Here is a 24,769-nt window from a genome sequence, read left to right on the forward strand (position 1 = left end):
ATCCTACCCACTCGGTAGCCAGAACCCAAAGAAAAAAAAAATCACAATTTTATCCGTCTTTATTCGTTCTGTGGTGGAGTCCCTTGTTGTCGAGGCCCGTTTTTATTTCTTTCCACTAGAGAGCAGTATTAGCTACAGCAATACTTGAACACGCAAGGGTGAGTGATAATAGTTATTAATGCATGATTGAATTATACGATGAATTAGATGCACTTGCTTTCCAACATGACCTAAAAGTTAGCATAATTAAACAATAATTGTGGGAGCGTCATTGTTGCATACCCAAAAGGGTGAACCCATATTCTGAGCCATACCCTGTGGCCTTTTGGTTGGTACCCCTGAAATATGTATAAGAGATGGTTGTTCATATTTGTAGGTTTATAAACTGTTGTGTGGTGTGGTATGCTCTGGAACATGACTTTCCAGATGTGGGACAAATGATGTGGTATACTTTGGATTATGAGATAGAGCTTTCTATTGAAATAATTTTAGTATTTTTTCCATTACAAGATGTTCCGATAGATAGACAGACAATTTTTCAAGTGGACGTTTCGTTAGACCGTCCCGTGTGCTTGTCCGGAACAAGGCGTGTGATCTTGTGAATTATGTAATTGAGAAATTAGAACAACAATATCCCACTTCGCACTAAACACCGCCAGCGCCGCAGCGGCGAGAGCGTTCTGCGATTGGTCCATTTGCTCGGAGGAGTCATCCGAGAGAAAGCGCATCGGCCGTGGCGATTGGTCAGTTTGCGCCGCCACTCAAATACGTTGCCCTGGCGACGGGTAGCTAGCAGCTTGTCAAAAGCGCACTTTAGCCAGTCAGTCGGTGGATTGGACGCTGCAAGCTTGTTTGGGAAGGAACTCCTCCGCTCGTGGGTGGATGGACGACCCCATTTTGAGCATTTACCTCGTTGATATTGACCGAGTGAGTACTTTTCAAGTGTTTTTGGGACGATGCAAACGCGGAGGAGGTGGAGGAGTAGGAGGAGGCGGTGATGAGTGTTTACGGCGCGGGTCATTGCCGCTATGGGTGTTTACGTAGCGAGAAAGAAAAAATCATAATTAGCCTAATATTTCGCGTCACTTAGCTGATAAATCACTACTGACTGCGTTCTACTAATCTGCTTCACGCGTCAGTGTTGCTATTATGTTGCACTCGTTGGGTGTTTTCAGGTGGGAGTTGAATCCCACGCATGCGCACACGCACTTACGCCGACCAAACGGAGGTTCGCGGATACTTTCTTTCGCGACCCATGATTGCCTCAGTACAAATGTTTAATGTTTAACTCTTACATATATTTATTTTCCATGCATAAAATATGTTGGCTAAGAATATCCTCTCAATAGATGTCTTTTTCAAATCATGCTCTACCAACACCGATAAGACATATTTGAAATAAACTTTTTAATTTGAGTATGAATCAACATTATACTATGGTACTAGATTTTAATTTTAGCTATGATGTTGGAACTTGGAGTGCAAACTATTTTTTAGGTGGTACTTTATGTAAAACCTTTGAGAACTACACTATCTTTCAGATGTTGGGCTCTCCTGCTGATCAAAATTGTGTCGACTTAGTCGTGGACAAGTTCCGTCATGTGTGGTATTAGACATCTTTATGGTGGTGCAACTCAAAACACAAAAGAATGCACCTAATTTGGCCATCAGGGTAATGTAGTTGAACCCGTATCTCAAAATGCCAATAATTGTTTTTTTGTTTTGCCGCCTTGAAATGTCCGCCTTTTTGAGCCAATTTCACCTTGGGAATAATGTCTTGATGCAGTGAGGGGTAAAGGTTAAAAGTAGTGTATATTTTCAGCTTCCCGCACAGACTCCCGTTATCCTCACCACGCATGAGTCACTGTGTTGATAAGAGAGAGCTCCGAGAATCCACACAACCATCCGCAGCCATACCGTTCTTATTTTTTGGGCCCTGGAGAGGGGCGGGCGTAGACGATTGGTGGCTTGTTTTTGGGGAAGGCTCGGAAAGCTCCTTGTGTTGACTGTTCATTGGTACACAATAGTGGTATTCCACGCTCAGGTGTCTGGGGCCTCCTGGGGTTCCGCGGAGTTTATTTTGGCAGCCAAAAAGCAGGAGATGATGATAGTGGCGCATGCCTGATTCAATATGTCCAAATAATATAGATTTATTAGCATTGCTGATGCAATCTAGAAACTTTGAGTTTGGATCTGAAGATATTTTGTTTCTAGGTCTTAAGCATTTTTTGACGGCTAGAGGTCAGATGGGTCATCTGTTCATGTTATGGATAAATATGTTGGTGTTTTTACTGTTGCAATAAAAACAGGACAAAGTGCCCCAAGATGTATCTTTGGTTTGATTAGAGTACTGAGTTTTGTTTTGTTTTTTTCTGTCTAGCTCATCAATTTTTAGTGGTCTGACTGATTTGTGTACATTTTTCTGTACTGAATTTATATAAAGAACAGAAAGTGACATTTTCACCACATGTCCCCTTTCAAGGTTTTAAATGACTGCGTTTGGGTTGCAGATGACGGCCATGCGGCGAGGGGCGCTGCACCCAATGGGAGCCAGCATCTGGCCACGCCCCCCTCAGCCCGAGCGCCGTGAGCCTTTGACGCCGTGAAGACCCGTGACGTCGGTGATGTCATGAATAAATTTGAGGTCCTTGGGATTGTGGGTGAAGGTGAGTTGCCGGTGAAGTTGGAAAGCCTTTTTCTCAACTGCTGATGTAATTTGGTTAGTGGAATCCAGTTCGTAAGTTCGTAAACTACTGTAATGACTAACGGATCCCTGAAGATGGCGGCGTTGCAGCTTAATCGGATTTGAGGTCAGCACAGGTTTTGAGTGAAAGACAAAGATTATGGCGCAAATTACGAGATGTCAGGTCAGAAATACGGAAGAAATGCCAACACGTTCGAAGTTGGACAAGTTTCGGTACCTCGCTCTTCATTAGAGTAAAATGAGTGTGTTGCAGTTGCTGATAGAAAATGTGTATCGCTATTTTGTGAAAAGGCTCATGGAGTGGATGAGGAACGACGTAAAAAAACAAAAGTTGCTGGCATTCAACTTGAGCCATGCACCGTATCCAGCACAGTCATAGATTTTTCCTCCATGCATGTAAGGTCAGTCAATTGTTGTCGATGGCTCACGAGGACTCGCCATTCACGCCATTCACTGCTTACGTAATTAGGCAGCCTCTGCGAGCCCGTGCGAAGGAGGAGAATGACATTCAATTTGTCCTTTTTTTCATGGCCAGTCCTCAAAATAATCGTAAATTTTTTATGCTATTGTCCATCTGTCGTTGTTGCTTCCAAATGGGGCTTGTTTGGACGGATTCCCTTGTTCGGTGCTGGTTCGGGAGTTTCTCCCAAAAGACTTCCTATTTAATTTTGGGGTTATGTCCTTGAGATTTTCATGATTACCTGTTCCTTTTGTATGAATCCCACTAAAGTTGCTTTGGTAAAATCAAAAGATTGAAACATTCCCAAAATTGCACAGATTAAAAATTCCACAGGTTATATTTCATGACCTTAAATCTCCCAAATGTTAAAATACTACAACCATTCCCCAAAATCTGTTAAAATAAGACTAGCGTGAAGCTATCTTTCACTCGTTCTCTCCTGAACAAAACGTGTGAGCTCAATGTGCTTTTGCCACGTCATTGTCGAGGAGACGCTTGCAGTTGTATGAGGAAAAAATTTCTTTTTTTTTTTTTTTTTTTTTATTGCTAGACTGTTGGCATGACAACACCAGCAGCAGCAGGGCAGAACACTTTCACATCCCCTCGCTGGCCACCACATTAGGTACACTTGCAGAGTGTAACAAGTATCGATCCAACAACGTGGGGACTTTGTAATGCGTAATCACCAGAACCGGTTCTACTCGGACACAGTGGTTCTGGCCCATGTGGTCACTTCGTTACACTTTTGCGAGGTTGTGCGGAGACAGTGGAGCCGTTCCATAGAATCTCTTTCAACCTCGTTGTAGAGGACATCTGATGGACGTTATTTATTTGAAATGTATCAGTGAACAATTTCAAGCAGGACAACTCGTCTCCAATTATGGAATGACCTTCTTCTCTTCCTTCCAGGTGCCTATGGAGTTGTTCTCAAGTGCCGACACAAGGTAAGATCAAGATCAAACACCCACCCTAAGGTATGGTAGCACATATTGAGCAGCGGTAAGTGGCTCAGCGACCCACACGGCCGCCTCTGGTCGTGCCATCTCGCTTCATTTAAGGAAGAAGCCCAGCTGAGTGTTGACACCCGAACCTGGAGGAGGGGGCAAAGAAAAATAGGCTGCCTCCCACTAACAACAGATCTGCAGTAAACATGCGCTCTGTTATTTATTTTTTCTGCACTCACATCTTTACAGTAGTGACCTCCACTCGGCTAGCTCGCCAGACGCTCGGATGCGACGATGCTTAGCTCTTGATTGATTAGCTGATGAAGATTCAGCCTCCATCTGCCATCAGACAGTTAATCACATGGTGTGATGGGGACTTTCTTCTCAAATGCTTTCATTTGTTTGTCTGGTATGTCTGGCATCCAGCACTGGAATGGCACCGCAGAGCTTGTGCCGCTCTCGCTCTGCGGGAAAGTCACTAATAGATGCCACCAGGGCCTTTGATGCGTGGCATGACGCGTGGAGGCACAGCGGGCAGAACAGCGCCTGTCGCAGATCGATGTGGACCGTTGCCACATGGAAACGATCGCATTGTCAGAGCAAACGGGCCTGCGGAGGCGTGCGCTCACCAAAATGGAGAAAATGGCGCTTGATCGGTCGCAGCTGCGCAGCATTCACGCCCACCCCCAAATTAAAAGTACAATACGTGTCGTTAGTAGCCTAAATGGATCAGGCCAGAAATAGAATTGAGGAACGGTTAGACGGAACAGCGACATGGCGAATAAAGTTGGAAAAGTGACGCTTCTCTCAGTGTGATAATGGCTAGTCATTTTATTGTTAATTTAAAATGCATTTCAGCCACTGCGTTTCTAAACGCAAACTCAGTCTAGGAACATAGCAGGCTAGCTCAAAACAAGATGTTGTGGCGGTTCTCTGCACCGGCTTTATGTCACATTTGGCCGTTGTCGGCGAGTGGGCCGGGCGCACCAGCTGGCCTTTTATTGTTTATTTTAAGCCCTTAACAAATCCCACTGACAGCCAGCCAGCCAGGCAACGCGCGCTAATGTGGGAGCGGAAGCCAGCTCGGGTGAATGATTACTACGAGCGAAACTGAAGATTAGGCGAACTAATCGGAACCGGAAAGGAGGAGACATTTCGTTTTGATGAGCAGGTGCCTACACAGGAATTTGAGTCTACCCTATTGATGTACCCATCCATGCCCCCCCCTTTCTTAGATGGGATAAACTAGAAACTCTTCCAAATGTTTATTTCCAGACAGCAATGATATTTGGGCCCGATTGAGGTCACATTGAGAGATTGACGTCAACATTCTCACTTCCAACTAAGTCGAGGGTTTCTGCCGGAGTCAAGGTGACCCATTTAAGTCCGCTTTTTCCTTCTTCTTCTGTCCCACTTTCTCCTCGTGGGCCGACATAAATAACCCTTCCTTTCAAAAAGGGGGCGGACAGATGATTAGACTTTTTAAATTTTCCCTTCCCACTGCTCGACAGCCGCTCTGTAGCTGGATCGGGAAAAGGAAGAGAATTGCGTCGTCCGCGATGTTACGCAAGCCAGAGGAGTCCGAAAATAAAAGACGCCATCAACATCAGATGTTCACGCTGACTCACTCCACGATGACTGGCGTCATCTTCCGAAACCGCGAAATGGACGCTTTGATCCTCATGAAATCATTTAAGTCACACTTTTGGATTCAATTTCAAACCCTGTGAGGTAGATCACAAACAATTGGAGAAGAGAAATGGACGCCGACGGTGCTCATTATAAAATAGTCTCAAACGAGCAAACAGTTTCTGTATCTATCGGGGATGGAAGAGAGAGTCGGAGCCTGTCAATGTTTTACTCGTGTGTGGACACAGGGACCGGTGGCACGATAAGCCCATTCAGGGCTGCATTCCTGAACTCTGCGCCTCAACTAATCGTGAGCGCACTTGTGATACACTCCCAACAACAATCGAGTCTTTTCGCTTGATCCCGTTCACTTTTTGGCAGCGTGTCTGCCGTTGAGGTTTTGTGGGTCAATTTGGAGGCTGTCATCTTTTTCCAGCAGGTTGTTGCCTTCGGCGCAGCTCCAAGCACAAATGCCAGCTGGGCCTCATAAGTAGGCCACCACAAGAACCTGGAGAGTCTTTGCCCCCCCTCCCAAAAAAAGTGACTAAATGTGTTTTAGTGGTTTGAAACTGGAAACTGAGTTATAAAATACTGTCAATAAGCGACCCAGACTCACTGTCGCTGACATGTGGCTTGTGAATGAGCTGGTGATGAATCAAAACGTGCTTTCCGGCCGTTGCATCACCGTGTGACAAAATAATGACACCTCTCCAAAGCCTTTCACTTCAGGGGTGATTTGTGCTTTGCCACCGATTTGAATTTTGGCCTTGTTCAGAAATTCAAGTGCTCGATATTGCTGAATGCTCTTCTCATTTATTCAGCTCTGATAAATGTGTTTTTCTTGCAGGACACCAATGAAATTGTGGCCATAAAGAAATTCAAAGACAGTGAAGGTAACATGACCTTTTTGAGCTACTAAATTTATTCGCTTTTTGTGGGATTTACATGAACCTGAACAACTCCGACGGGACATATTTCAAACGACACAATATTGACTTTTGCTCAGAAAATGAGGAAGTCAAAGAAACGACGCTGCGGGAGCTCAAGATGCTGCGCACGCTCAAGCAGGAGAACATCGTGGAGCTCAAAGAGGCCTTCCGGCGGCGAGGCAAGCTCTACCTGGTCTTTGAGTACGTGGAGAAGGTACGAAGGGCGGACCTCGGTGGACCTCAACTCCTTTTCTTTTCCTCAGTGTTTTCTTTCTTCTTCTTCTTCTGTTTGCTCCCTAGAACATGCTGGAGCTGCTGGAGGAGCTCCCCAATGGAGTTCCTGCCGACAAGGCACGCAGCTACATCTACCAGCTGATCAAGGCCATCCACTGGTGCCACAAGCATGACATTGTTCATCGAGGTAACCCGCTCACGCTTGATCAGATTTCATTAAAAAGGCAAAAAAGAAATTAACGTGCAAAATGTTTCTTTTTTTTTTTTTTTTTTAATTGAAGTACTGATTTAACTCTGGTACTCGAATAAAAAGTACAGACTCTCAAATGTATTCTGCATAAAAATATTTATTATTTGTAATTTTACATTTACTCAACTCCTACATGCTTTAAAAAATAATGAGAGACAAAAAAACCAAAAAACGTGATTCCACTCTGTAAGCTTTTTAGTGGACAAGGAGGAAACCAGATGGCAATGGGCCGTCCAAATGGCCGCTGGGATCCCTCGTACGATTCCTTCTGCTTCCTCGGGCTTGTCCTTTATGAATAAGTCATGCTTTGTTCCCGCTTTACAATCTGTGAATTTTCATGTTTCTTTAATTGCTGGATCTTTTTAGTCGTTGTCTCCAAGGGCAGTTGGACACACTTTTGACTTGTGTGAATTGACTGAATTGCTTTGAAGTGATTCAACCATGTAAATGTTTTTTCACTCCAAAAATAAGATTTGAAATGTATTAGCAGGATAACAACTTTTGGTTTTAATTGTGTGCGATGACGTCCTAAAGTTGACATGTTGTCTGCTCATTCTTCAGACATCAAGCCAGAGAACCTTCTCATCAGCTCTGATGACGTCCTCAAGTTGTGTGACTTTGGTGAGCTCTGACACAACCGGAGCATTATTTTGGCACGCTATATTTATATCCATGTGGTTAACCACAGATCCAGTTGACATCTGCTCTTTGTCCTTTCTTCTAAGACAATTTAGCGCCTGGACGACCAGATATATTAAAGATGTGGAATAATGACTCAATCGGTTATCCGCACGCTTCGGTACCTAAAGCGTGTGGTGATGCGACAGGCTCGTGTGGCGCTTTGAGCCAATCTGGCAATGGAACGAGGGGCTACGGGGGAGGGAAAACCATCATGCGGGCAATCTGCTACGAGAGGCGGGAGGCCGTGTTGGAGACACATGGAGGCCAAGCGGATGCCAGTTCGTAGTCTGTAGTAGAATTTATTTCCGTCAAAATGTTTATATCATTTTCATCTTCAAATCTGACATGAATGCAGTTCATATTTTGTTCCGTCGGGGATTATTATTTTTATCTAATTCAACTCAAGCTAGCACTGTGATAGAACCTTGCATACAGATGCCACAAGAGGGCAGCAAAGCACTTCAAAAGAACTCCAAACTAGCTGCAATTTGGTCTCATCTTGTCATCTCTTGGCAGGATTCGCACGCAACCTCTCGGAGGGAACGGACGCTAACTACACCGAGTACGTAGCCACCAGGTGGTACCGCTCTCCGGAGCTCCTGCTCGGGTACGTCTGTCAGCAAACGCCCCGAAAAGCATGGACTTGCTCCTACTTCGTTCTTCTTCCGTCTTTTCAGGGCTCCGTACGGCAAAGCGGTGGACATGTGGTCGGTGGGCTGCATCTTGGGAGAGCTGAGCGACGGACAGCCTCTCTTCCCGGGCGAGAGCGAGATCGACCAGCTCTTCACCATCCAGAAAGTTCTGGGGCCTCTTCCGCCAGAGCAGATGAAGCTCTTCTACAGCAACCCTCGCTTCCATGGACTTCGGGTAAAAAAAAAAAGAAAAAAAAGAAACCACTCATGCCGTCTCGCCTCCATCTTCCATCACCTCTTTCTTCTCTCCGTCTTGCTGCTCGCACACTCTGCTACTTTTATTTAAAAAAATGATCTTCCTCTGGCTGCGCCGTGACTGATTGCATCGCAGTGACTCATCGGTGTATCGTGTTCTGCAAGCCGGGTCGTCCTTCCTTTTACTTGTTCGTGCCCACGCCTAAGGAGTTCATAATGAGCACTTTGCAGATTGCTCGTTTTTATCAGTCTCCAACGGCACCCTCGCGATGTGTGCTGAACTCTACCGATCCTGATTTCTGATCTTTTTTTTAAACAATCTTGTCTCCCTTGGTGATGTTTTTCTTAGTTCCCTACCGTAAACCACCCACAGACCCTGGAGCGCCGATACCTGGGGATCATCGGCGGAGCCCTGCTGGACCTGTTGAAGGTACTTTTGAGTGATCACGACGCTGAGTCAGAAAGAGCTCGAGCGTCTCTTTGTGCGTTCCAGAGTCTTTTGTTACTCAACCCGGGCGAGCGGTTCCTGACGGAGCAGGGCCTCAACCATCACGCCTTCCAGTCGCTGAGGCTGGCAGAGCGGACCGGGCCTCCCACGCCGACGCCGGTGCGCTCCTCCAAGAGGAAGCCCCACCACGGAGACACCACGCCCAGCAGGTGGAATTCACATAATTTTTTTTCTACTCTGCAAAGTCAGCTCCCTTTGTGGCCATTTAGTCCAAAGTCAAGGAAGGTGTTTCTGGCACTGACTTAATTTTACTTTTACTGATTGTGTTTGGTCCCTGGCCAGGAGTCATGGCCTGAAGAGCTCGGGCAGCCATCGCTCCAGCACGCGCGACTGCTCCAGCTTGCCGCGCCACGAAGACCTCCACCCCAGCAGCAACAGCGGCGAGAGCGGCGGCGGAGGAGGAGGCTTCCTCAACGGCAACCTGCCGACAGCAATCAACCTGAGCCCCACGCTGCACCCCAAGAGCTACCCGGCGCAGATCTTCAATCACTCGGCCTCGTGCGGCGTGGACCTGCCCCACCTGCTTGGCCCCTCTGATGCCAACAAGGGCGACTTTGACGTCAGCCCGGGCCCCAAGGGCTCCGACGGCCCCGGAGCAAAGTACCTCAAATCTAACTTTCGCTCGCAGCAGCACCGCCACTCCTTCGTGGAGGGCAAGACCAGCACCCTGCAGTCGGTGGAGAAGCACGGCCGCCACGGCTACGTGGAGGCCCCTGCGCCCAAGTTCTCCTACTTGAATCTGTCCAAGAGTTACGGCACGCTCAGCGACGCCAAGTCGGTGGGCAACCTGAACGACGTGCACCTATATGCCGACGAGCCAGCCGCCCGCTACTTCCCCTCCAGCTGCCTGGACCTAACGGCGCCCAGCAGCCCGGCGGTGAGGCGCTCGGATCGCCGGGGGAGCACGCGTGCCGAGCGCGAGAGCAACACCCTGGACTCATCCTTCCGTCGCTCGTCGACCCGCCGCAAGGACTCGCCGGACGGCCCGGACCCCAACGAGGGCGGCGGTGGCGGGGGCCACGTGCACTCTCTGTCGGCCCCACACGAGCCCTACACTCAGGGCTACAGCAGCCCCTTTTCGTCGCAACAAAGACCACACCGCCACTCCATGTACGTGCGGCGGGACCACCAGAGGACTCACGGGGGCGACGACGGGCTTCTTGTGGGCCAGGGGGCGCCCACCCGGGCCAGCAGCCTGCAGCTGCTGTCGCCGCAGCTGCAGCACCGCACGTTGCCTCGCCACTCGGCCTCTAGGGAGGAGGATATGAGCCGGGTCAGTCCCTCCTCTTCAGTCCATAACACCGACGGAGAAAATCTGCAATACGGGGACCCTATTAAAAAACTTATAAACAGTTTGACCACCTTTCCCCGTTTTAAACTTACACAAAACGCACAATTGACCAAAATTCCACATTTTCCATCCGTGAGAATTTAGGAAAGCACAGCAAATAATTTTTTTGTATTTGAAGATGTCTACATGAAGATGTCCGTCCAGCTATAGGATGGATGCCGCTACTTGTAAATGCTGCTACTCCTGCAGGCTTTTGCATCGTGTTGTGTGGCTGTGTGTACTTGTACTGCGCTGTCTGTTGCTGACGTATAGTTGCTGCTGCTTGTGTGTATGTGTGTGTGTATTGTGTCCAGAGTGATCAGGCCCCCGCCGAGGCGGCCCCCCACAGCAGACCCCCAATCAGGGAGTCCACCAGAGACAACTTCCACGCGCAGAGGCAAAAAAGCGAGGTCCATCCCTTTGTCTTGCCCTTGCTTACTTTCGCTCCCCCCCTCCAGATTTCTCTCTGCTACATTCTTTGCTATGGCTAGCGCTACCATCATGCTCTGCCTGCTTTGCTGCTACGCTAATGTGACAGTTAAAGCCATGTTTACATTGTCTCAACACATACAGAACATAAACTTTTATTCTTATGATTGTCGTTTTCATCACAGTCGGGGTGCACGACGACTGTGGTGTGTTGACCGCGTTTGTGTCTCAGGTGGGCCTGTACCACGAGCCTCAGGCGGAAGATGGCGGCGCATCGTCTAAGGAGAACCGCAACATCTACAGCGAGTCCATGCCCCGCAAGGTTGGGAGCTTCTACAGAGGTGGGTCAGGCAGACACACGGTGCGGCGTGCTATACTTTGGACCACGGCATTGCCTGCGTGTGTTCTTGTGTTGTGTTGGTGCCCAAAAGGCAAGTTATGCTCTCTGTGGTGTTTGTTGAACAGTTCCTTCTCCTCGGCCAGACAATTCCTTCCACGACGGCCGCTCCCAGGTGCGAGGCTCGGGCATGACGGGCGATGCCGGCAGCCTGGCCAACCACTCCAAACGCCAGACCGCTTTCGACCCCTGGTAAGCGCCCCACCCTCCATGTCGACCCCCACCCACCCTCTGTGTCGTAGCATCCCTGCTTTAACGCACTGATTTTCCCACGCGAGGACGGGTCCGGACACGGTGGTACTGAATACGGCCGAGCCATCCAAGGAGAAAGAAAAGCAGGGTTTCTTCAGAGCAATAAAGAAGAAGAAGAAAAAGCCTCAAATGGTGAGTTGGTGACTCACTCTAGCGCAAGTGACGCATGTTAGGCATCGGAGTCAAATTATAATCCTTTAAGTAAGGGATATTTGAACACAAATGGTGATGCAACACATGAAGACAACAAGTATCACAATACTAAAAGGCATATATTATTGATCCTCTGCCAAGAGCTACACGAATATGTTTCATTCTTTACTTTGGATTTCATCATCTCATTGGGCTTTTTATAGAGTACAATATTATATTGTGCAGTCTTCCTTGCACGTATTCCACATCAGTCAAATCAAATTTTGGCACACCGCTAAACAAAACACAAAACCTATATTTGAAAAGCGGTGAACCCCCGCCCACCTTTTGTAGGAGGTAGGGAGCCAGCCATACTGCCGCTACTCACAAGAATCCCCCAGAGTCACCTAAGAAGGTTGACGGAGGCGAAGAGAGAACCCTGTCAGGAATCTGAAACGTGACGCAAAGCAGGAACACTTTATGAAGGGGCTCATTTTCATTTTTGGCTGCTCCTTTCTTGCCAAGTTGGAACGAGGAAGCAAATAAATGCAATCTGGCCAGTCGGAAGCAGCCGGGTGTATTTTTAGCTTCTCATTTTCTGCCACTGTGACACACACACACACACACACACACTCACTTGATGAAAACTCCAAGCTGCTAGAATGATGCACTGGATGCTTGTCATGTCATGTCTACATTCTCTATGTCTTTATAAAATACTGTGCTTTGTAACGCCTAAAAAAAGGTTTTTGGAGAGGCTGTAAGGAATGAATGCCATTTTAAATCATTTCAAAAGGGAACATTGATTTTATGAGCTTGGTAATGGAAGAATTACGTATTTATTCGACAGGTCCCCAGTGAAGAGGCGGTGCTGCAGAAGTCGTCGCGCTCCCACCAGAGCAGTCGCCATCGGAGCCGCGACAAGAGTCGAGAGCGCGAGCGCGAGCGGGACAAAGAGTGGGCCGACAAGATGGCTGACTCACACTCGCCGGTATGTCCGGTCTGTCTTGACCAAACACCATCAGATTCCAAATTTTCGCATTTGTCCGTCAAACTTGGATTAATTCATTCCATTGTTCTTTTGTCCCATATTTTATTTTATCCTCCCAGAGCCAACCGCTCAAGTCGCTGCGGAAACTCCTGCACCTCTCCTCATCCTCATCCAATCAGACAGCGGCGTCCGACATGCGCTACCAGCAGCTGCCAGGCCCCGGCCCCCAGGGGGCCTTCTCGGACGGGCGCGGCCACTCGGGGGTCAACACCCCGCAAATGAAGAGCAGGCAGTCAGCCTACCCGCAGCTAGAGCCCGGCTGGCATTCCGGCAACCCTTACCCCGAGCAGATGGCCGTCAAGGGGGGCCAGAACGGCCACGGCTTCGGGCGCCCCTCCAGGTCCCGCATGGCCAACCTCAACGATCTGAAAGAGACGGCGCTGTGAACCAACACATTGATGGACACACACACACACTATTTAACACACACGCACAGTGCACCGCTTGCAAACTGAGGGCCAAAAGCCTTCTTGTGTCTTAATGTTTTTTTTTTAAAGGCTTCCAATGTTTGATAGACTTTCTATGATGACTTTATTTGTATTATAAAGTACATATTAAAAATGGAATATTTAACTATATATGTATATAAATATAGAAATGGCTAGATGAAAGTGTGTTTTTAGAGAGCCTTATTTACTTGTGAAAGGTACGGTCGTTCTTGTTGGGCAAAGCCTGCGGGCACGGAAACGTGACGTGACATTGTAATGCAACACGCGCGCACACATCAACTGAGTTGACAATCTTTTAATCAATCAATCACTTCCCTTTGATTTGACCTTATTTTTGACACATTACTGTACAGTTGCTGCACACTTCATTATTCTGATGTTTATTATGATGATTAAAAATGAAAGCATTGTTTCTAAGGTACCTTAGCTAGGATTCTAAAAATGGCCAATAAGGTGTCCACGCTGTAAATTCTACTCAGCGAGGAGATGTGTAGGAGGAAGCGTGTGTATTATATTAATACTACTAATGTGGGAGTCTTTGTCGTCTATTTACACACACACACACACACACGCACACGCACACGCACACACACACACAGTTTGTTTATGGGCAGGCCAAACCAAACAGTGTTTCAATTGGAATTTTTGTTACACATTTGTAGCATAGTCCATCGTGTTTTCTCCTCCCCCCCCGACAGACAAATGTGTAATATTCATGTTTACATCTGTAACGCTAAAGCTCAAATAAATTGCAAACTGGTTTCATTTGACACGAGTGCATGTTGTATTTTTTTTTTCCAGGAATATTTGAGCCGCACAAATATGAATGAATATTTTAAATTCAGGATTTTTTTTTTCTCGATCAAAACACAAAATGAGATAATATTACAAGATTGAAAAAGTATTCTCATGAGATAATTAGATATTTTTGGAAGACAATTATGACCTTAGAGATATAGAATAGAAAATAAAATACTAGAATCAAAAGAGACTAGATGACACAAAAAGTTCAATGTTTATTGATCATTTTGTTGTGTGCTAAATGTTTTACCCCAAACATAGCATTAACAACATTTACTATTCCAACCCTAACCCCAAAATTAACATCTATGATATGTTGTCAAGTTAAAGTGCAGACATCTGTAATTTTTTTATTTTTATGAACGAAGAGCGAGCGTCGCGTGTCGTCCCGGCAGGTCACTCAGCCGCACTTGGCCATGCACATGAGCAGCTCCATGCGGATGGCGATGCGGGTGTGCCAGCCCAGAGGCAGCAGGCGGATGTAGCGTGCCACGATGGGCGGGCGCAGAAGGTTCTGCACCGTGGACGAGCGGTCCGAATTTCCGTAGAAGACCTGAGAGCAAGACAGCCAGCGCCTCATCAATCGTGGGTAACAATTCGTCCAAATATCAAATCTGTATATCTACCCGGTTATTTCCCGTCTGGTCCTTGTAGTAGACCCAGTTGAGTGTTTCCACTGTGCGGTACTGGATGCTGTACTTGGTGATCCACTCGTCCGAGTCGCAGCGACCCTGCGTCAGGATGCCCGAGACCACGCCCACTTCCCGCAGGTCGATCTGCAGCCACTGGTGCTGGTCGTTGTACTTGGACAGCCAGGCGCACCTGACGCGTGCAGACGGAAGAACGGACTGCTCACGCTGGCGGAAGGACACTTGTGTATCTACCTCGAGGCAGGCGCCGTACCCAAAACCCTGGTTGTTGAGTCGAGCCTTGTTGGGGACCCAGGAGGAGTACCAGCTGCTGTACTGGTCCTGATGGGAGCTGCTGATCTGGTCTGACGTCACCGAGCCGGACTCGAAGCCCAGGGCTCTGTGGTACGGACACTCTGAGTGAACAAGACCAGCACGACGCTTGACGTAGCTCTCCTTCTCGTTTTGTAATGATTGACTGCAATTACACAACCACCAGCGCAGAAGCTTAAAAAGTGTGACGTCATCGCACCTGGCATGCAAGTCAATGGTTGGCCTTGGAATGGCTCCGGCGGCGAGGTGGGCGCGACGGTCTCGGAGAGGCTGGTGGGCACCATGGCCTCACAGTCACAGGTACACGCTTGCACGTTCCTGCTGGTCCATGTCTCCTGGATCTGCTGATCCTCCTCTTGCATCTCCTCCTCCACCTGCAGGATCTCCTCTTCCTGCGGTGACCAAAACGAGAAAGAAACGAGAAAGTGATTGACTCCCGCTTCAAAGTTGAAGTTTTTATTTTTTGCTACCTGGGAGAACATGTGACATTGTGGGGGGAAAGGTCTATTCAGGAGGACAAACTCAAGGACTTTTTGTTTTTACCTCCTGCGAGTCAACAGCCCCGACTGTGGCACATCCATCCATCAATCCATGCGTGCATGGAATGTAAAAAGACATCTCGAAAAGTTTTATAGACAACACGGTTCCATCAACAGTGAAACCGCTAAAGTCCAACAAAAACACGAGTGGATTGAGTTTAAGTCACGCTGATCTCAGCGTTGACATTTCGAAGAGACAGTAAATGCACACGATTATACAAACCATGTCCCATGAAAATATTCAAACGTGCAAAAATGCGAGCGACACCACATAATCTCCTTTGGGACAAACAATTAGCAGAACGGGTTGTGTCGTTACTTTCAGAGTTTCCGCTGTGTGTGTTCCCTGATGAAAATGACTATTCACATAATTTTATTAATAAACTTTGTTGACTTACCCTGCAAGAGGACAAGGAAGAAAAGGAGAGCGGCCCAACGAAGAACGCTGCCCTCCATCTCGTTGCTCGGCTGTGCTGAAAATGGGATGTGAGCCCTGCGTCGGGATTGAGATTGAGATTACACTAATCCAATGTAGTCAAGCGTGAGGCCTTTATCTAATACGCATTATTGGCTCAATGCTTAAATGGGTGACACATCCAACTTTCTCAGGCATTGTATACAAGCAGCATAGAAACCAGAGGTCAAAGGTCAAGTTTCTTTTTTGGATGTCTTTATGCAATAGTTATTTAAAATGTGCATGCATTTCACACAAAAAAATACGGTTTGATTTTGTTATTTCATGATAGTGGAACTACTGTCACGGTCCGTACTATTATTTTTTTATTGTCCAATCAGTTTTCTCTGTGGCATGATCGACGTCTGCGCCAGCCATACACCGTTAGGAAAGGCGGGACTAAAACAATAAACCAATGAGCGTCGATCAACCGGCGTCTCAGGCCAATCACAAGCTTGACTGCGATTGGCATCGGCAGCCTCTGAGTGAGGGGTCCTCCTGATGGCTGGCTAAATTGTGATTTCTTCCTCTTCTACGGAACTGTGTGCAAGTTAAAGGTAACATTTTGACAACGTCTGTTTTTGTAGACGTTTCAAGTCAGGCTCGAAGCGTGCGTGTTGTCTTTGCCTGGAGTAGTTGCCGAATAACGCCGTTAACTGTGCGCTACTGACACTGTTATGTACTTCCCGTTAGCTTGCATAATGCTACTTTTAATGTTTGGATAAGCGGTTTACTAACAAGTGGGAGGGAGTTGCAGATACTACAGTAATTAACTATAGCCATTATCATATTAAAAATAAGGTTTTCTTTTCACCAATAGCCGATTTGACTAGTGTATGAGATGAATCATACAACAAGTGTTGAGTGGAGTAATCTGCAACATTTTGCGACCACCTTTGCCATGGTTTCCTCTTGCTTCCACTCGCTGCTTGCGCCCTGATGATTCTGACAATGATTTCCTTTCAGATGCAGTTCATGCTGCTTTTCAGCAGACAGGGCAAGCTGCGGCTGCAGAAGTGGTACGTGCCCCTGTCAGACAAGGAGAAGAAGAAGATCACCAGGGAGCTGGTCCAGACCATCCTAGCCCGCAAGGCCAAAATGTGCAGCTTCTTGGAGTGGAGAGACCTCAAGGTTGTCTACAAGAGGTGAGCGTATGTCAATTTGTGGCTAATCAAACAGAAATACAGAAATAAAACTCAAATTGCCTGGCACTGGGATATCATTTCTGTCAATGAAATAAACACGGTGAATGGCTTGAATAATGATTTTTGGTTTCTTCGCTACCACTGTAGCCTGAAGATGATGTTACATGAGGTAAATTGCTTGCAAGGCGGACGGAGCGCAGTGTAATATCCGTCTTGGCTTCCTGCGTTTATTATTATTAGCCAGTGGTCACATGCTTTGAGAGTGCGTGAGGGATTATCCCGGATAAAGGAGTCCCCTGCCGGGTGGCAGGAAAAGGCTTCGCTTTGGAGTGTGCAGGCCAGCTGATCACCTGTGGTTGCTTTCATAAGGCAAAAGTGCCACGTTGGCAGCATGATTTTTTGACGGCACCTGAGAGGACAAAGTGACGAGTGGGTGTTTTCTCTTCGTGATGATGATGATGAAGGCTTTTGACGAGCTTTTACTTTCACTGTAAACTCATAGCTATCATAGTCTACAATGAATCACCAAATTCATCTCTTGGCAGATACGCCAGCTTGTACTTCTGCTGCGCCATCGAGGAGCAGGACAATGAACTGATCACGCTGGAGATCATTCACAGATACGTGGAACTGCTGGACAAATACTTTGGCAGCGTGAGTTCGACGGCTTCAGCGTTATCGCAGATCCCACCTTAATCACCACCTAACGCCCCCCCTCATTAAAAACTTCTAGGTGTGCGAGCTGGACATCATCTTCAACTTTGAGAAGGCCTACTTCATCTTGGATGAGTTCCTGCTGGGCGGCGAAGCTCAGGAGACGTCCAAGAAGAATGTGCTCAAGGCCATCGAGCAAGGCGACCTGCTGCAAGAGGTGAGCAACGCACGCCCGCATGCAAGGTCATGTCCCGTTTTCAAAGTTGGCAACTTTACGGGAACTCACAAAATAGGAGTAGGAACAGCGATACGGTTTACATCATCCGAATTTTTCCTGAATCCTCACTGGCAGTGTAAAGTCATCAATTTTTTTTTTTTTTTTAATTTCCACTGCTTTGGTATACTTCCCCTAACTTCTCGCCACCATTCTAAATGTGAAATTCCACTCGGCTACAGTAGAGGGAGCCCCGGAGCAGAACACTTTTTCAAACTCGATCGGATAGCGAAGCTTTGGGCACTTTAATGTGAATATGGTGGGGCAAGTTTTCCAGTTACAAGCTGGAAAGGAACATATCCATATCTTTTTTCTTGGTTTAAAACAACAAAAATGGCGGTGCTTTGGGGCAACTGAAACAGAATAATGGCCAAGTCGAGGTACTGCTGTATTTTTAATATTTATCATCTGCATGCTTGTGTTCCTTCTTTACGTTCTTTGTGATTTTTCTTTTCCTTAATTGTGTCTCCTTTCTTTCTGCTTGTTTGTATTTTTTTTTTGTGTGACTTGCAGAACATAGACTCTGAGATGCGCATGTTTGCAGGTACACAATTTGTTTAGTCCTACTAGTGATAGACGACTAGCTAGTCCGCTACTAGTACTTTGTAGTTCAATAAATGAATCCAGTGACTACTTGACACCGCAAGAAAAATCTTCTCGGAAGATACAGAGTGGAATATGATACATTAGCACAAAATGGCAGGTCTTAAAACAAGTTTCAGATTTGTGTCGCGTAATCACAGTGGCTTTGAGTCTCTTCCTGGGCGAGCTCTCTGATTGGCTGGATTGTCTTATTCATAGAACCCGAATGAAGACTGGGGAGGTTTGCCAAGTGACGAGCTGTTGTAAGGGGCCGCCGCCTCACGTGGGTAAATAAGTCCGTTTAAAAAAACGCCGCCGTGCACACCTGCATGCTGGACGGGCATGAGTTGCTCCAAAACTACGCTACTCACCCCCAAAAAAGTATGCCGAGTTTGCTTTGAGGTTTCAGGATGAACCTCAAATGCGATATTACCTCGTGATTACAAACATAAACTAATGACTGGCTGTTGCTTTGTTTCTAAAACTTTTGAATGTTGTGCGTTTTAGTCCAAAGCAGGGCTGTGGACTCGGTCGGATTTTTGCACCGAGTCCGAGTCCGGCCTCTTGACCACCGAGTCCGAGTCCGGCTGTCCATTTTATCTGTTAATTCATGTGACTGCTTAGTCTTTATTCAAGGCTAACACATGACTCTTTCTGGGTGCCATGATTATCCGAGGGACAAAATAGCTAATTATATATGCAGAACGAACGCAACTGCTTTCACATTGGCTGGTTCGGCTTATATAGGATCCCTTGCTGAGAGCGCGGACGTAAAAGTGAGGCGACGTTCCAATCGGACGTCGGATCGATAACATTTTCCCTGCCCTACCAGACTTGTGCTAGTTCATAACGTAGATCACTCGTGGCGTAGTCATAAATGTACGGTTGACAATTTAACCGATAGAAGTGGATACATTGGAACATAACCTACACTCTAATATATTATTTGACATGGTATTAAATGCGTGGCTTTACAAAAATAGTCATTGAAGCCCACCCTTAGCCCTGAGTGCCATTGGCATGAGGCAAAACGCTTGAAAACACACTCTCGCCCAATTAAATAACCATTCTGAAACACAGGACATGTAAGATAATACTTTTTAATCATTAATTACACCATTATAGCTCAGACATTTATCTAAACACAAATAATTAGTAACGACCCCACAACTATCGAAACACATCAATGATATAAGCTGGGTGACATAATCGTCCTTGACATTGGTACATAATGTAAACATTAGCCTAAGTGCAACTCAACGTGGCCGCATTGATCGTAAGCAGGGCTGTGGACAGTATTCCTACGTGCATTCTCAGCAGCATGATGAAAATAAAATTGAACGTATTTTTTTTTATTGTTGGACTCGGTCAAAATCAGCAATGAGTCCGGCAAAAATGACCGAGTCCGAGTCCCCGAGTCTGAGTCCACAGCCCTGGTCCAAAGTGCCAGTCAGAATCCAGAGCTTAGTTCTGACCGCATGATACTGAAAACCGCTGCTAATGTTTTCTCCGCAAGGTTGAGGTGAGCATTAGTGCTTGGCACTGTGCTGTAATTACACTGCTAGCTAACATACCTCGGCGGATTTCGACAAAGCTATTTTTCATAACAAGCCCTCCACGGAACATTTTTCAGGCGCCTGGTCATTAGTTTGCCACCTCCTGCCAGCAAGCAGATCTTTGTTTAGAATAATGATGCCCCAGAAGATGAAGAAGACTTAGCTGAGGCTTCTTTTTGTAATCAACCTGTTTGACTCTCAGGTATGACGGTCTCTAATGTGACCTCGGAGACTTCGGGACTATTCCAGAACTTGACGCGCTGAGGTGAATATCGTCTGCTGAGTTACTGTGTAGGTCGCCGGTGCTAGTACAAGGACAGTCTTCTTCACTTGTCTCGTGTGTCTGGTTAAATGTTTACCGTTGTGTGTAGTTCCTTGTCCCATCTAGTTTCTCCCGTTTAGTTTTTCCAGTCTTCTTCATGTCTGCTTCTTGTCTTGATCTGTATACTGATCCAGTACTCTGGGTGTGGTCCCTCCTCCAGTCTTATTTTTGGTTCAGTGTTCTGAGTACGGGTCTGGGTCAAGTATTTCAGTTCCTGTTCCTGCTCCAGTGCTCCCGGGCCAGCACCACTGGTGTTATTTTCTTTGTGGCACTCTTAATTGTTTTATCCCTGATTTTGACGTCACTTGTAAGACAAACAAGGTACCGCCGTCTTTGTCGACTGCAAAGCGTCTCGTCACGCGACGATGTAGCACATGGTGGAGTTTCAAGTGAGGCCTTCGGGCTGCGTGTTGCTGTGTTCTAAAGGCTTTCTGTCTCTCCCTCAGCCCCGTCACGAGTACTTTAATGTGCCTTTGTACTGACTGGCTGCCACGCCTGTGCCATGCATGCTCAGCACCTTTTGCTCCGCACCACGTCCTTGTGCCTTGTAGCCCAAGCCCGACCGTACCCACCCGCGCAGGCGTGATGCACCGCAACTGTCATACATGTGGCTGTTACCTTCTTTGTTACGTGACAGAGCTTGCTACTCAATCTGCTTGTTGAAGTTGCGTCGTGGCCAAGCTTAGAACTGAATTTGTACTCTTTGTACGCTTTGTCTTTTTTTTTTTTTTTTACGGCTTCTATTTCAGAAAATGGAGTCTTGTTTTTTTCTTGTATGCCATTCATGCATGTTACCTTTTCTTCTATCTCGTCTATTTTTAGTTTTTAAATTGTATGTCTTGACAAGCACAATCTTTGCGATAGAAGAGTCACTTTCTATTAATATTTTTAGTGTGGTATTAATGACCTGAACATTTGCTATTTTTGCACCAGTTATTAACCAAAGGCCTAATTGACCTTCCACGTAAGTAATATCGAAAGCTTTATAAGAAGCTGATAGAGGGACACAAGTATTTGCAATCTGACTAATCAGCACCGTTTTTTTATGATACAGTGCAATAGTTTGATATGTAGGTTTATGAATAATAAATATGTTGTGATTCTTATTCAGCTCCCCAGTGTTTTTCTTGCATTTTCTTTTGGTGGCATTTGCATGTGACTCTAATCAAATGTGTTGCTTTCTTGACTTTGTGCCCATGCTGCTGCTAGGATGTCAAAGTAAGTGCTGCTACTTTCTGCTAACAAGCTACTTGGCTGCTGTGGTCTGCTGTCTTGCACCATTTAATGAAACGCTTACAAAATACAAATTAGAATACATAATTGGTTTTGCTTATTTTCATATTTGTTTGGAAAAAGATGTACTTTAACAAACAAGCAAACAAAAAACGTGTTGTGTACTTATCCAAAAGGTGTGTATTAGTATTTATCATGTTTAAAAAAGAAACAAACGCGTGTTTGAATGATTTCAAGGGTTTTGAAAGTGTTGCATGCACATGCACAAAACCTGTAAATTATGACATCATCAGTGTCCCTATTTGTCCTCCACATACTTAGTGTTTGTTTTTGCAGGATGGGGAGACACCACGCAGTGTTCTGGAGGAAATAGGACTGACATAAAAACAAAAGAAAAAAACTCATGCACAAGCCACAGCCCCTTCAGTATAAGTTGACATTTTCCCAGTAAAAATAGGTATCTTTTCTTATGTTTAAAAAAAAACGATGTAGCACTCTTTTTATATGCAATTCTTGACTACTACTGAGAATAGTTACATGCGTAACCAAAGCTTTCATGAAAAATATGTATTGCGTACATTAAAAGGGAAGTCAAAAGTATTACAATAACAGAACCAAAGAGTTTGTTTAGCTTTTTTTATACTCTTACTTTACACTGGAAGGCACAGCTGTAGTGTACAAAGTGACGTCACTGTGGCCATTGAATTCCGTATTACACTGGACATGTTCATTAAAATATGACATCACAATACCAAGCCAATGTGTCTTGTATTTGCTTGCCATTAAGAAGGTATACCTACCTTTATAAAGGAGTTATTTTAAAAATGTACAATATTTATAATTTACGCCAACAGTCTGTTTATTATCCAATCAGATTTCAGTTTCCACGTGGTGCCCTTGTAATACCTGACCTGATGATTGGTTGATGGCAGCTACTCAAAAAACGTGGTTCAAATTACACGCAGGTGACTGCAGAACGACACAGAAGACGGACATGAGTAGAAGTTCATCAAAAATTGACTTTGTGAGAATAATTCGGGCTATAGCTTAATGGGGTATGTCATCTTATCAAAAGATTGATTTGTCACTCCCAGCGCATCAACAACGAGCGACAGTGCTGATTTGCCAACACAGCTCGCAAAAGATAATGCATCTTGTCTACAAACAAACAAAAGAACGTCTCTGGTGAGTACAATGCAATTTATTTAACTTTTTTATATTTTAGTCACGTTATTGGATAAATATTGATTTTGAACTTGCTGCAGTGGTGTTTTGGAGTTGACGTGATGATCGTTTAATAATATTTCTTGCCGTAGTATACATTTTTTGACCTCTGTAATGGAAGTTGCGATTTTCGACATTTGGTGACGTCACAGTGGTGCTGAAAAAGTTGGATTAGGTCACTTTACAGTTCACTTAATGTTTCCGCGTATTTTGATGAGTTCACATGTCTTAAACACGAGTGACAGTGGGTAAAACTTATCTGTTTTTAAAGAATGTATGATAAATGAGGGTCGACTGTATTGAATTTGTTGAGAATGGCGCCACCTGCTGCCTCAATAAAAAATGACTGGGTGCTTGTTTGTTCCATTTTGAAATGAGTCATTTTGACTGTCATCTTAAAAGAAAGCCTATGGGCTCTTGATTATTTGATTATATATTCTAGTGAAAGAATAGTGTATTTTTTGTGGGTTTGGTGCTTGTTTATACTGTCACTGAACGTAATAGATAATTTGTCTTAAAAATTATTCAAAATGCTTCAAAACACCTCCTTTTGGTATTATTGATATTTGGTTTATTAACATTTATGTATTTTTGCACTTGTCAATTTAGCGGGTACGCAATATCGAGGAAATATAAATGCACAATTACAGGTGTCCACAAGAGAGTGCCAAAGAGCCCTCACGATCATATCGTCCCACCGAAACCAGAACGTGTGTTTTCCACAGTTGAGCTCTCGCTGTGAGGCGTAATCACAACACAATTAAGATAATTTGCCGTCGTGAGCTGGTGGCAAGAAAAGCAATTTGGTCGGCCGTAATATGACGCATGGCTGTCAGATGAAGATAAAACAACTGATTGCGGCCCAATTGTCTCAGCTAACGAAGTCTTTGGAGAGACATCTGGAGGCCCTCAGGATTACGCACGTTTTTGATGGGGGAAAGATACACAAACATTCAGAAAATCTGATTTTACATAGTTTTTTTCAAGATGTTTTATTCCAAATGTAAATATTTTATAGTATCATATAAATTAGGTGGTTTTCTAGAAAAATGAAAACTGCCCTTAATTTTTAGTTACAGAATTTCTTGGCAATAATGGTCAATAGAATTGAAAAACTATTTTGTATATCCAAGCATGCGTTTCCTACATTTTTATGCATTAATAAATATGTAAATATCCTGAAATTATTTGACCCAAAAAGTGGTATTTTAATACATATAAAAAAGTATATTGTAATAAAATTGTTGTCAGTTATTATTTTGTCCACTAGATGGCAGTGGCACACTTCAGCAATTGCAGGCCTGCATCATCTGACACTATTTCAATGGCTTTTGATTTCAGAGTGAATTATTATCATGAGAGAATGTATTGTCGTTCCAAGAGCCTCTTGAGAAGTCTGCTATTGAAGAAAAAATGGAACCCAATCCTCAAATAGGCCATTGTCAATCAACGTCTAAATTTTCTATTATTGCTGCCATCACAAATACCTTTGCAAACAGAAAAGTTTTTAAAAATGATACATTATATTGAAAATAGAATTCACTATTTTAGCTCATTTGTATTTTTATATATTATATTTTTTCAATTAAATTTTGTTTATGATGTACCCCCTTAAACTGTAAAATAGCTACCCTAAATGTTTACATTTTAAATATTAGGATTTGAGACAATATCTGTTGGACATAACTGCAAATGCACTGTATTTAATTTTTCCCCTCCAAAACATCTGGAAATGGTTTCTTAGTTGTTTCCTTTGC

At 45.2% G+C, this 24,769-nt stretch overlaps 3 protein-coding genes and 1 long non-coding RNA gene across 13 annotated transcripts in view; 3 read left to right on the plus strand and 1 right to left on the minus strand.

Annotated features, from left to right (window-relative positions):
- The first annotated feature begins 784 nt into the window (after nucleotides 1–784).
- LOC148388248 (cyclin-dependent kinase-like 5) lies at nucleotides 785–14,036 on the plus strand. 4 transcript variants are annotated; one of them, XM_088394434.1, is made up of 18 exons: nucleotides 785–927; nucleotides 2,511–2,666; nucleotides 4,074–4,108; nucleotides 6,585–6,630; nucleotides 6,744–6,880; nucleotides 6,967–7,087; nucleotides 7,712–7,771; nucleotides 8,348–8,438; nucleotides 8,509–8,698; nucleotides 9,068–9,148; nucleotides 9,212–9,375; nucleotides 9,509–10,499; nucleotides 10,871–10,966; nucleotides 11,218–11,326; nucleotides 11,451–11,574; nucleotides 11,661–11,766; nucleotides 12,617–12,757; nucleotides 12,877–14,036. In XM_088394434.1, the coding sequence occupies exons 2-18, from the start codon at nucleotides 2,630–2,632 to the stop codon at nucleotides 13,201–13,203; spliced, it is 2,856 nt and encodes a 951-aa protein (XP_088250560.1). In that variant the 5' UTR covers nucleotides 785–927; nucleotides 2,511–2,629; the 3' UTR covers nucleotides 13,204–14,036. The 4 variants fall into 4 exon arrangements, with proteins under 4 accessions (XP_088250560.1, XP_088250561.1, XP_088250562.1 ...); XM_088394435.1 differs by having other exon boundaries at nucleotides 11,469–11,574; XM_088394436.1 differs by lacking the exon at nucleotides 10,871–10,966.
- A 226-nt stretch (nucleotides 14,037–14,262) lies between these two features.
- LOC148388249 (retinoschisin-like) lies at nucleotides 14,263–16,103 on the minus strand. The gene is made up of 6 exons (XM_088394121.1): nucleotides 15,967–16,103; nucleotides 15,573–15,595; nucleotides 15,229–15,421; nucleotides 14,971–15,112; nucleotides 14,694–14,889; nucleotides 14,263–14,620 (listed from the first exon to the last, which is right to left on the minus strand). Exons 1-6 carry the CDS (start codon nucleotides 16,022–16,024, stop codon nucleotides 14,468–14,470), a joined length of 765 nt encoding a protein of 254 aa, XP_088250247.1. The 5' UTR covers nucleotides 16,025–16,103; the 3' UTR covers nucleotides 14,263–14,467.
- A 362-nt stretch (nucleotides 16,104–16,465) lies between these two features.
- Nucleotides 16,466–22,543, plus strand: LOC148388250 (AP-1 complex subunit sigma-2-like). Of its 6 annotated transcripts, none has more exons than XR_015862198.1 (6): nucleotides 16,466–16,579; nucleotides 16,989–17,167; nucleotides 17,713–17,821; nucleotides 17,901–18,038; nucleotides 21,002–21,773; nucleotides 22,125–22,543. XR_015862198.1 is itself a non-coding variant. In XM_088394593.1 (6 exons), exons 2-5 carry the CDS (start codon nucleotides 16,989–16,991, stop codon nucleotides 18,942–18,944), a joined length of 474 nt encoding a protein of 157 aa, XP_088250719.1. In that variant the 5' UTR covers nucleotides 16,466–16,579; the 3' UTR covers nucleotides 18,945–18,964; nucleotides 22,125–22,543. The 6 variants fall into 6 exon arrangements, 5 of the variants coding, with proteins under 5 accessions (XP_088250719.1, XP_088250717.1, XP_088250718.1 ...); XM_088394593.1 differs by lacking the exon at nucleotides 21,002–21,773 and adding an exon at nucleotides 18,897–18,964; XM_088394591.1 differs by lacking the exons at nucleotides 21,002–21,773; nucleotides 22,125–22,543 and adding exons at nucleotides 18,609–18,639; nucleotides 20,436–20,995.
- A 155-nt stretch (nucleotides 22,544–22,698) lies between these two features.
- LOC148388251 (uncharacterized) overlaps nucleotides 22,699–24,769 on the plus strand; it is a 36,886-nt gene continuing 34,815 nt past the window's right edge. For both annotated transcript variants that reach the window (XR_015862170.1, XR_015862169.1), the window contains exon 1: nucleotides 22,699–22,973. This is a non-coding gene — a long non-coding RNA (uncharacterized LOC148388251). The remainder of the gene's footprint in view (nucleotides 22,974–24,769) is intronic.

Source organism: Syngnathus floridae, chromosome 13 (assembly GCF_059516105.1).
Source record: "Syngnathus floridae isolate MCC-2025c chromosome 13, RoL_Sflo_1.0, whole genome shotgun sequence".
Classification (NCBI taxonomy): Eukaryota; Metazoa; Chordata; class Actinopteri; order Syngnathiformes; family Syngnathidae; genus Syngnathus; species Syngnathus floridae.